At 38.2% G+C, this 11795-nt stretch overlaps 2 protein-coding genes across 4 annotated transcripts; one reads left to right on the top strand and one right to left on the bottom strand.

Annotated features, from left to right (window-relative positions):
* LOC109823835 (fructokinase-1-like) lies at window positions 678-3823 on the top strand. The gene is given in 6 exon segments (XM_020390234.1): window positions 678-874; window positions 876-930; window positions 932-1154; window positions 2527-2861; window positions 3260-3376; window positions 3472-3823. Coding segments are annotated over 6 exon segments (927 nt in total). The 5' UTR covers window positions 678-806; the 3' UTR covers window positions 3601-3823.
* LOC109823834 (vacuolar protein sorting-associated protein 62-like) lies at window positions 3204-10230 on the bottom strand. Of its 3 annotated transcripts, XR_002242486.1 has the most exons (5): window positions 9883-10230; window positions 7613-9351; window positions 5548-5629; window positions 4772-4872; window positions 3204-3365 (listed from the first exon to the last, which is right to left on the bottom strand). XR_002242486.1 is itself a non-coding variant. In XM_020390233.1 (2 exons), the coding sequence occupies exons 1-2, from the start codon at window positions 10001-10003 to the stop codon at window positions 7787-7789; spliced, it is 1686 nt and encodes a 561-aa protein (XP_020245822.1). In that variant the 5' UTR covers window positions 10004-10230; the 3' UTR covers window positions 7357-7786. The 3 variants fall into 3 exon arrangements, 1 of the variants encoding a protein (XP_020245822.1); XR_002242487.1 differs by lacking the exon at window positions 5548-5629; XM_020390233.1 differs by lacking the exons at window positions 3204-3365; window positions 4772-4872; window positions 5548-5629 and having other exon boundaries at window positions 7357-9351.

Raw genomic sequence — 11795 nt, 5'->3', positions numbered from 1 at the left:
ATACATTATATAATTAATTTTTATCTAAATGGTGTAGTTTTTCTTATTTCTTTTTTAATTTTATTTTAATAATTATTTTATACTCTAATTTTATTATAATAATTAATATAAGTTAATATATATTATTAATATAAATATAAAAAACAAAAGCAAAAAGAATAAAATTTAGAAAAAAAAGCAAAAAGAAAAGAAAATATGAATAAAAGAATAAAGTTTAAAAGAAAAAAAGCAAAAAAAAAACCTGCGCTATCGCCTAGCAGTGTTGCGGCCATTTCTGCGCAACACTGTAGCACCCCGCTAATTTAGCGGGGTGTTGGCGCCTCCATTGGAGCGCCAAAACATTCCAAAATGGAGTTTTGGCGCTCCATTGGAGTTGCTCTTAGGGGGTGTGCCCCTAACATATTTTAATTTATGTATGTAATGTGATCGAGAACACGCATGCTTTCTGCTCTGTCCTTGTCTCACTTTCCGAGTCGCTTCCCTCCATTTCTTACGAAAATAATAATAATAATAATAATAATTATCCATTAAATAGTTTTAATTGCTTTTCTTTTTGCACAAGCATCCCTCCAAAAAGTTTCCAACTCAGACGCCAGCCGTCAGGCTCTCTCTCGTCCCCTCTATATAAACAACACCCTCCCCCCTCCTCGCTTCTCCTCTATTCCATTCTACTACCTTCTTCAAATCCAAGCAAATCCAGGGGTGGTGGGGGAAAAAAAGGAGTAAAAAAAAAAAAAAAAAAAACAAGGCCATGGGTTACTTGCTGAAGACCGACACCGACGACAACCTAATCTCGCCTTCGCGAGATGCTCATCGACTTCGTTCCACCGTCGCCGGTCTCCCTCGGCCGACGCCCCCGCTTCGTCAAAGCCCCGCGGGGCCCCCGCCCACGTGGCCATCGCCGTGTCCCGCCTCGGCGGGCGATCGGCGCTTCATCGGGAAGCTCGGCGACGACGACTTCGGCCGCATGCTGGCGGGAATCCTGAGGGAGAATGGGGTTGACGACGGCGGGGTCGTGTTCGACGGCGGCGCCAGGACGGCGCTGGCGTTCGTGAGCTTGAGGGAGGACGGGGAGAGGGAGTTCATGTTTTACAGGCATCCTAGCGCTGACATGCTGTTGGATGTTCGGAGCTTGAATTTGGATCTCATTAGAAGGTAATATATATAGCTAGATCTGGTAATAATTGTTTTTCCACCCCCCTTTTGTTTTTTTGCTTCCCCTCCGTTTTTGTTAATTGTGTAGAGATCCGGTAGAGCTTACGATCTTTATTCCTGTTATTTTGACTTTGAATTCAACAACCACCCAATTTTACTTCCACCAACCTAAAATACTGTTCCGCGAAGGCTATAAATAGAGGAGGGGGATTAGAGCATCGAACATAAATTTAGAACATAGAGAAGAAAGCTAGATTTGAAGAGAAAAGGAAAAGAGAGAATATTTGAGTATTCTCTTCTTTGTGTGAGTTTAGTGAGATATTAGAGTGATCTTCCTTTGTAATCTTCTCTTTTGTGATTAGTAAAGTTCTATGATGTTCTCGCCCTTGGACGTAGGTCATATTGACCGAACCACGTTAAATTCTTATGTGTTGTTCTCTTTGTCTTCACTGTGTTTATTCAGTGTTGTTATTCTTCACTCTTGTATAAACATCTTCTGTGTCTGTGAAGCCTCCCGCTGCGACAATTTCTATAGACATGGGCATACTATGAATAATGTTAGATTATCCGAAAAATTTTGGTGCGGATGGCGCTTATGCTTTCTTTCAGTGTAGTGTGTCATTTTAACGTTTAATCTACGTCAAACAGCTATGATCGATCTGAGCATCTTGATGGTTTAAAACTGTGATGTCTTCGGTTAGCAAAACATTAGTCAAAACTGTGTGTGAAAACACACCAATCTCATGCATATTTGTATTTGTAAAAGATCACTGCACGTTTGAATATAGTTTAGTCCGCTTAATATGATTAAATAACTAGGCGTGATTTCACAAAATTTCGGGTTCCATAACACCGTGACAGATTGTTTCAATATACATTAAGTTTTGGCCCAGCATTGAAGGTTTGCTCAACTGTTGATTTCTGATGAACACAGAGAATCATGTTGTTCCAAAGTAATGGTAATTAACTCGGCCTAAAGGAAGCAAACAAAAGATGAGATGGTTTATACTATTTACATTTTTATTTTTGGACACATTTAAGCAAATAGACGGTTCGTAGGGGGGTCCCACGCAAAATTTCAGGTTGCAATGCGGTGGAAGGACCGAGGTTGGAGACCGTTTAGCTCTTTGGCTCCACGTGCGTCTATGTTGTTTATATCTCTAAAGTCAGATTTATGAATCTAATACAACAGCTAATTCATTTTATCTGTACATTAGTTGGCCCCAGGTTTTAGTTTCGTTGGTTTATAATTTTCGAAGAAGTCACAAGATTTTGATGTAACCAATGGCCAATTTTCAGTCAAAGACGTTTGTATTCATTTGTAACAAATTGCCCAGTATAATAATTACTTATATCGATGGATGAATGCTCAGGGTACAATCTTTCACTACGGCTCAATCAGTCTGATCGCAGAGCCATGTCGGTCTGCCCATCTAAAAGCCATGGAGGTCGCAAAAGCAGCAGGAGCTCTCCTCTCCTACGATCCGAACCTGCGAGTTGCCCTCTGGCCATCGCCAGAGGAGGCTCGGACCCAAATCATGAGCATCTGGGGCCAGGCTGACATTATCAAGATCAGCGACGTAGAGCTGGAGTTTCTGACCGGTCATGAAGGGGTTGATGATGATGTGGTGATGAAATTGTGGCGTCCAGAGACGAAGCTCTTGTTGGTGACCCTCGGAGCCAACGGTTGTCGATACTACACCAAGGTAAAAACTCTATGGATTGTTTCGTTAATTTCTTATTAAATGACACGAGAGAATTCTTTGAGCTTATACATGCATATAGGATAAATTGCAATATATATATACCCGCTAATTGCAAATAGACCCACCCACTGTAGTTCTAGACCCTGAGTGGAACTTTTGACTATTTTACTCTTGAGAGGAAGAGAAAACTGTTTTTTTACAAATAGACCTCCTAGGGGTAAAAGAGTAAAAAAAATGCAATCAGGGGTCTATCTGCAACAACAATAGAATGACATGAGGTCTATCTGCAATGCTATAGTAAAGGGGTTTTATCCGCTTGTTAACCCATGCTCTTATGTATATGTAGTGTGCACAATTGAATTTTACTGATAATTGTAGTTTTCCATTTGAACTCTCAGGATTTCATAGGGACCGTAAAATCAATTGCAGTCAAGCCAGTAGATACAACGGGCGCAGGCGACGCATTTGTTGGTGGAATGCTCCATAGAATCGCAGCAGATCGATCTGCATTGCAAGTAAGTTCAATATAGAAACAATCAAAAAGTTCAGAAGAAGTATGAATCCAATTTAGTTTTTCCTCAACTAATGGTGTTTTACGATGAATTTGCAGGATGAGAAGAAATTGAGAGAAGTGTTGAGATTTGCAAATGCTTGTGGAGCCATTACCACCACAAAGAAAGGAGCAATCCCCGCAATGCCAAATGAGGCAGAAGCTCTGGCGTTTTTGGCAAGGGTTTAAAGGAATCAAACATGTCTTTAACATTCCTTCATGTGTTCTTATAGCTTGTTGTAATTTAGGCCAATCATAAGTTTTAATCTTTGCACCTTTCTCCCTTTATGTTTTTCTGTCTCTTGCCTCTTTTTTGGGCCAAAAGAATGTGCAGCAGATCAAAATGTAATGTATAATGAAACATAATTTTGGTTCAATCTACATTATTCTCAACCTCATTTGAGTTTCTTTATCCCTGCTGTTCGTACAAATTATTATGGCTCCTCTCTCTATTGGCAAAGTGATTGTTGTGGATGCTCTCATGATTCACCTATTGAATTGAACAAAATAAAGAGTGGTACTCAATCTAATGCGATTTGATGCTTGAAGGAACAATAAAGCCTGAAAGCAACTGATAATCAGTATAAAATTTCCATGTAGTAGGTGGCACGTAAATGACAAACTAGTGAAAATCCTAATGACTGGTTCAACCAAAAAGCTTTTTTCATATGAGTGCAAAATTTTGTTCCAGAAATGTGGGGAAAAAAGGAAAAAAGTGTAATACATATATAAATAATAGCTTCAAGCATACATTAGAAGACACAGAATTTCATAATATCTCATCACAAAATTTTCATTCAGATGCTATAGCCAAACAATTAATTTGAAGATGAATAGATACACCATAACCTATATATGCTTCTCTACAAAGTTAAATGATACAAGCAGAAAAATGGACATATTTGGTCTACTACACACTACGTGCAGAGTGTGTGCGCCCCGGTGTGTTTTTTTTTTTTTTTTTGGGGGGGGGGGTGCGCGGGGCGTCCAAGGGTTAAAGATTCAGTATGAACTAATGATTCAGCAGATTCCAATATTAAAGTAAACAGAGAATAATTATTTGAAAAAAACAATAATTTTTATGGCAACTTTCAACACGATAAACAATGGCATGAATGTTTAAGGAATATAGGATGCAATGTGACATGCTGAACTGTAGTTTCACACGGCGAGGCTCCAATTTCTGCATATACCCCCCCCCCCCCCCCCCCCAACTTGGAAAATTGAGGCCTCTACCTTAACTTCCTCCTGAAATATTAAGGATGCTAATAAAGAATGTGTAACCCGGAATAATTTCTTGTGTGATTCTAACAAAGGAAACTGAGTAGATAAGAAGAGCTCAAGAGAAAATACACTAAACCTTTAAATAAATAGCATGTACATGGTCTGCCCGAGCCATGAAAACTTCCGTTCTTTTGTTGGATAATTGCACCCATAATTACCTAGTACCTCCACAAACTCCTGCAAAGCCACATTCAGATATCGGATCGTTAGATTTGAACACTCCATAAGTAAAAATCATGTAAACTGGTATACACATACAAGATGGAAGTGTAAAAATCATGCTAATTTTGGCTGCTTTTTGTGAACAAATAAGTGTTTTTCTTTGACATGTTTCTTACACACCGTTACATTCCCTAAGTATGCATTGGTGCTAGTGCACTAATTAAAAGTATCAAGAATTAGAAAATGCTGAGAAACATTTGGTAGAATTCAAAGGTCAGCTAGAAGGTGGAGAAACCGGTATAGAACAGGAACAAGAGTGTTTAAGATATTGCATTATTTTCACCGCAATGGTTAAGAATCCTCATCATATATTCTTGCATCTACATCTTTAAAACTCCAAATCATCTTAAGTTGTTAAATCAAAGATAGAATCTAAAATCAATGAGACCTGCCAACATATGTGAAAGTTCGAAATGTTTAAAAAAGTTGCTGGTATCAATCCAGAAGCAGCAAGTAGATGAGAGCATCACAGTGAACAAAGAAAAGAATGAAGTTTTCATTTAGGTACCCCAACAGAACCAGAAAAAACCTTAAATTACTGAGGCCCACATGTAAAGGGTAAACGGAACCGTACAGAATAAATTCATACAAAGTCGTTTTAATAGATATAACTATAGATCAGCATCTTACAGTGCAAATAACATCTCGAGAGAAGACAACCAACCAAGTTGATAATGCTCATGAAGTCCTGCTAGAATCACCCAGCACCAAGCTGCCGCCATGATTTGTGTGCATCACATGAAACAACTAATGGTTTAGGATAATTTTATTCCCAAACAATGAAGTAATTGAATACTATGTGGGAGAGGAAAAAAAGAACGGCTATGAAAGGAATCACATAGTACTTGAACAAGAGTATCTTGGTTATAGAACTGTCAATTAGAAGGATCAAAGTTCAGAATAAAACTAACTGAAGAATAATCAGAATTAAGAACAATCCCAATTCCTGGAAAGAATCCATGTCTTTTAAAAAATCTTCATTAAGGAGACTCAAAGTATATGCTAGGGTGTTCTTAATTCATATGCTAGGGTGTATTTAGAAGAAATGGGTTTTTAGCTGGGATGCATTTGGATGTCTAACGAAACCATAAAAGTATATTTGTAGATATTGAAAAAATATAATGCATGACATATTTTCAGGTGAATGCTTGGATCGGTAAGACCGTAAGAGGATATGGAAATATCCTTAAGTGAAGATTTATATTATGAATATAAAATTTCAATTTTCTTGATTACAACTTCTTAGGACAGGTTGGGTTGCCTTTATATTTTTTCAAACGAATCAATCAATAAGGTCAAGGTGTAAGTTCCAAATATGTTAAAACCCAAATGCCAGACTTTTTCTATCAAAAAAAAAAAAAAATCCAAACGCATCCTTAATTATGTAAATATATTCATCTAAAAAGAAAGGAAAAAAGTTGATTTTATAGCAGCATGCCATCTTTTTCACTTTATCTAGGTTCCTTCTAGATTGAAGAGATCTAAGAGTAGCTCCTTAGCTATTCGAACTTAAACTAGTTAAAAAAGATGAGTCATTTACTTGTCAAACGGCGCCACAAAGGATTTCTAGCACGATTCTCTATATCTCTTATGCAAGAAGCACTCGCCATTTCTTAGTCTATAGATGGTTGGCAGCAAGGTCCTATCTAATCAAAAAAATCGAATGACGCATTTGCAAACTTGTTTCTATCTCACGTAAGGCTTTGTAGACAACATCATTTTGATGTGAAGAAGCTTTAAATAACGATGCAATAATTATTGATCCCATTATTTACTTTATAAGTTCATCTTTGTACAAGGATTAATAGAGAAGATGAGACTAAGAAAAATGGTTGCAGCTACATAAAAACTCAGAAGTATGTGGCAGCAAATTGTTTGTGTCTCTACCCTCACGATATGAAAGGTGGTACTAGCATAGAAATAATCAATAAGCATCAGATCAACAGCACATAATGATACAACAATCAGGATGTTAATGTGAAGAAAACTAACCTCTTGGAGATTACTGTACATTGAGAATGTTACATGCCACCAAGAGTTTGTTTCATGTCACAAATAAAGACCTCTCCCTAAAATACTACATACAAACATGAAAGATGCGTAACCAATATTACCACCTTTTTAGTTAAGGAATTTCAGATAAGTTTTTCTAGTCTCAAGGATATCTCCTTCCTCAAGAATAATATTTGTCCAAAAATGAATAACCTCCAAAATAGCAACTATATTAAATTACTATATCTCTAGAAATGCAAAATTAGCAAAATAAACATATTTTTCCTTTCAATATAACAGCAGATGCAGTGGGTAAGAAAAAAGAAAAATGAACTCAGAGATATATTTCAGAGGCATATTGAGTTGTTTTTCCTTCTTTTTTCTTTTTCAATTTAGAATAACTATAAAATCACAGTCTTTCACTATGTGCTGCTCTCAAATGGAAAATTACTGAAAACGTAGTGTTTTAACATTAATTTGACAATCATATCTATTACAGTTCCTTATTTTGTACAAAATTTGGGCTATATTACTCACAATATTCAATCAGAGATGTGAGATTACACACTCATATCGGTTTATCCTCTAAATGATTTTGCAAATATATGTTGCACTGGCACCTACAGAAGTACATAGCTACTATATTACACACCTACACTCCATATTGAATCACGTGAAAGAAGAGAGGAAATAGAACAGAAACCTTTATAATTACTTTCTGAAGTCTTCAATTGATCTCCATCCCAAGCTAATTCCAATATAAGTATTTATCAAAATTATTCTTGACTAGCTCATGCCGCCGCCTGGAGAAATTTGCCTTTCTCCAACCCCAATAATGAATCTCAAATGTACTTAGAGGAGGAGCAGAAAAAGGAAGCTACCATCTCTCATCCCCCACCCAGTTGTTCTTTTCCTTGGGACCAGTTGGTCCTTCCTCTCCATATAACTCAATTGGAAGTTTATCAAAGATGGATTCCACTGAATACCTGAGATTGAGAGGTAAAAACTTGAGAATCTTATCCAATTCGCATTTGGAATTATATTTTATAGTTGGACCCCATTCTCTCATGTATTGCAACCAAGAAGGCTCAGTTACAGCATCACCAAGATACTCTGCTGCAATAATTTGATACTTGATACTAGAATCTACAAAAAAGTTACTTATCTCAGCATCGTTTCTTATACCGATACCAAGTTTTTCAGATCCTTGGAGGTAGCACCCTGCATGTGGAAAACTAGCATGCCCATTTTTTGTTGAATAAACAATAGCTTTGTTATCTTTAATAAACTCCAAGTTGTATGTATCCACCCAAACTCCACCACTGTGCTGAGAAAAATATATACTCCAGAGCTCACCCGTATAGTTACATACTCGGAGAGTGAAGTGCTCCCAATCTCCAACATGTTGCCCAACTTTACTGAAGGGAAAACTTGCGAGACTAATCTTTAGGGTTCCCGGGCCATTAAAAGGGCAAAAGACCCACATTGCAAAATCAGTGAAAGTTCCTCCAATAGCCGGTTTCACATGGACATAGAGTTCAGCACTCTCAATATCTCCACATTTGACTATGTTATTCCGATCATCATCTGGTAAATCTATCCAGTAGTCTCCATCATTTCCTCCACCGTTAGGGAGGTTCGAGCCTTTGGAATCAATAATCTCTCCTGTTTTCTTGCCTTTCTTATATAAAGTAGCACCATTCTTAAAAAACCATGAGACTGATGACGGCAAATATCTCTCTTCAGGATGGAAGAAAACAGTAGGTCCATAATGATTTATCACTGCATGGATCTGGTCCAAATTTGGCATTGCATGAAGAGATGAATCAAGATTATTTAAGCAAGAAATGTTCATATCATCTTTGGAGCTACCACAGAAGAAAGTACCAACTGATACCCCTCTTCCCCATATCCCCCTATGTGCAGGCCTAGTCTTCCACACTCGCAAAGGTGTGTTTAAAAATGATGTTTCCACAATCAACCCATGAGCTTCACATGTATCAGTGAGATCAGCCCGAACACATCTAATTTCTTCAAGTGAGGGCTTACCAGGTTCTCTAGTAACCACATAGCCCATAGCTTTATAGCCTTCAGGGGGACACGGGAGCCAAAAGTAGCCGCAACCGTCATAAGTATCATCTTTACCGTCATCGGAGCTCCAAATGAGTGTGTAATCTATAGGTTTTTGAAGAGCTGGAAGCTTTTCGCCTCTGGAAGCAGTTATCTCCTTGGCAGCAAGAACAAAACCTCGTAAAGGTTGATCAACTGGCTGTGCATAATGACCCAAGCAGAAAAAACCATCTTTAATATCTACAGGTCTACAAAACACAGCCCCCTTAGTGTTCTCACTGAGCTGATAGCACCTCCAAACTCTCTCGAACTTTGTGACTCCTACAATTTCCAGTTCGCCGATGCATATACTTCCCTGACCAAAGCCCTCACCTGCAAGATGGTTAATGAAAGCCTTAGCAAATCCGACGTTAATCATCTAGATTCAAACATTACCTACACAGCTTTAAACTCAAACAGAAATTCTTCTGCTAGTCTGTTAGTTCGTCTAGAAACATACAACATGAAGGAGCCAGCACGGCTCGAGCTATAACGTGTTCAACAACATAGGAATCCTCTATTTTCAAAATTAGCATGGAATTTGAAATTAAACCAAATATCAATAATGGCTGATGTAGTCTTGAATCATACTCATCAAATCTATGAAATAACAGAGGAAACTTCACACATTGGAATCCTCTAGCTAACATATATCAGCATCTCATGCATAAAAATTCAAAACTAATCTAGCCGGAAATAAATTAACGATTATTCAAGAAGATACCCATGTGCAATCATCATAAGGGGAACGTGCTTGACGTGATTCCCTAAATTTTACTGCCTAATTCTATAGCAAAATCCAATATTTTATCAAATTACGCGGAAATGCATCAACATTTCGCGAGATCGACAACAAGATCGCACCTTTAGGCCATTGAGGGATCGGCGAGGGAAGAGAGAAAGGTTCAGGCTCAGTAGGAAAGCGATCATAAACAGCTCCTCCCCTTCCTCGATTCCAACAGAACCATCTCAAGCCATCCATCATCAAAACCCTAACTTTCTCCAAATTGATCCTCTTTCCGATCAATTTGCAATCAAATAGGAAGTCGTCGGAATCTGGGGACCCGGAATTTATGGCGATCGTAGAAAACAAATACCGAATCCAATTATGTTGGAATGGATTTCGAAGCGCACGTGGCTATCATGGCTATCATGGGATCAGACCGCGATTTCGTTAGTTATCCGATATTTCGGTCTTTTTTCTTTTTCATTTTTCCATTTTTTTTGGGAATTTTAGGAGTTGGATATTCATGTCTTTTAGGTTGTTGTCGGCTTTTATGTTGATTTTTGGTATTTGATTTGGGTATTAGTTTCCTCAACTGTTTTCATCACTTGTTTTGAAAAATAAAGACAAATCCACCATGATTGAGAGGTTTTAATATAGCTCTCGGCTCTCACAATCTTAAGTTCGGCCCCAGACTAGATTAGGTTAAAATAACAGATTAGTCTAAAAAGTGACACTCATTTACCGGTTTATTTTAAAAAAGTGACGTCAGGGATAATTTAGCCTAAGGGCTTGTTTGGATTGAGAGGAATAAGGGTGAAGGGAAGTTAGGGGAACCATTCACCTCCATTCACCTTGTTTGGGAACATTTAGGAGGCGAAGTTATTCACCCTAGTTCCCCTTGGTTCACCTCCTAATAGTATAAGAGCCTGTTTGGATTTGTAGGGGGTGAAAGGAAGTTAAGGGAAACTAGGTGAGAGAATGGAAGGGAAGGGAAGGGAGTTCCCTTCTCCTTGGTTACACCCCAATTTAGGGGGTAACAAATTTTATACTATTAGGGGGTGAACCAAGGGGAACTAGGGTGAATAACTTCACCTCCTAAATGTTCCCAAACAAGATGAATGGAGGTGAATGATTCCCTAACTTCCCTTCACCCTTATTCCCCTCAATCCAAACAAGCCCTAAAATTTATTACCCCTCAAATTGGGGTGTAACCAAAAGGAAGGGAACTCCCTTCCCTTCCCTTCTCTTCCATTCTCTCACCTAGTTTCCCATAACTTCCCTTCACCCATTACAAATCCAAACAGGCTCTAAAATATGATAAATGCGATGACAAATGGACATTTCTGATACAGAAGATAAATTTTAAGTAAAAAATTAACCGATTTTTTCATATAGACCCCTTACTCTCTTATATTTTGAGATTTATCTCCTCAAGTTCAAAACTATGCAATAAGAAAAATCTCTCTCTTCCCCACTTTCTACCATCTCCTCCCTCCTCCTTCTAACAATCTCCTTCATTCTTTTCTCATCCCGATCCTCAACCTCCTATCCTTTCTCCCACTTTCTTTCTCCCTCCTTTCTCATATCCTCCATATTACTTCCATATTTCTCTCTTTCTTCAAGCCCACCTCTTCTTACCTTATTTCTCTTCTTTGTTTTTTTTCTCCTTTCTCTCTCTCTCTCTCTCCCTTCGAGCATAATGTTTAATGTTGCGTCTGAGAAAGAAAGAGAAGGAGTGAGAGATACGAATAGGAGAAGGAAGTTGAGTGTTTGATAGAATGTTTAATGTTAGGTCTAAGAGAGGAAGAGGAGGTGGTTGAATTTTTTAAAATGATTAAAGTGTGAAGAGGGAGTGAGCGGGGCAAGGAGGGAGAGGGAGCGGGAGGGTGGAGGGGAGGTTGGGGATTGGGAGGGGAAGAGAATGAAGGAGATGGTGAAAATGAGAAATTAAGAGTGAATATGTGAAATGATGGAGAATGAGTGGGAGAGAGGAATAAAAGTTGGGGATTGGAAGAGAAAAGAATGGAAGAGATGGTGGAAGGAGGAAGGA

The sequence above is a fragment of the Asparagus officinalis genome, chromosome 9 (assembly GCF_001876935.1).
Source record: "Asparagus officinalis chromosome 9, Aspof.V1, whole genome shotgun sequence".
In the NCBI taxonomy this organism is placed as follows: domain Eukaryota; kingdom Viridiplantae; phylum Streptophyta; class Magnoliopsida; order Asparagales; family Asparagaceae; genus Asparagus; species Asparagus officinalis.
The sequence above is the reverse complement of the archived record's forward strand: the minus strand, read 5'-3'. Positions and strand labels throughout refer to the sequence as shown.

Excerpts from the sequence above, each read along its gene's own strand:
- LOC109823834 (XM_020390233.1), bottom strand. The coding sequence starts at position 10,003 with ATGATGGATGGCTTGAGATGGTTCTGTTGGAATCGAGGAAGGGGAGGA. Across the intron at positions 9,352-9,882 it reads GATCCCTCAATGGCCTAAAG|GTGAGGGCTTTGGTCAGGGA; the intron begins GTGCGATCTTGT and ends ACCATCTTGCAG.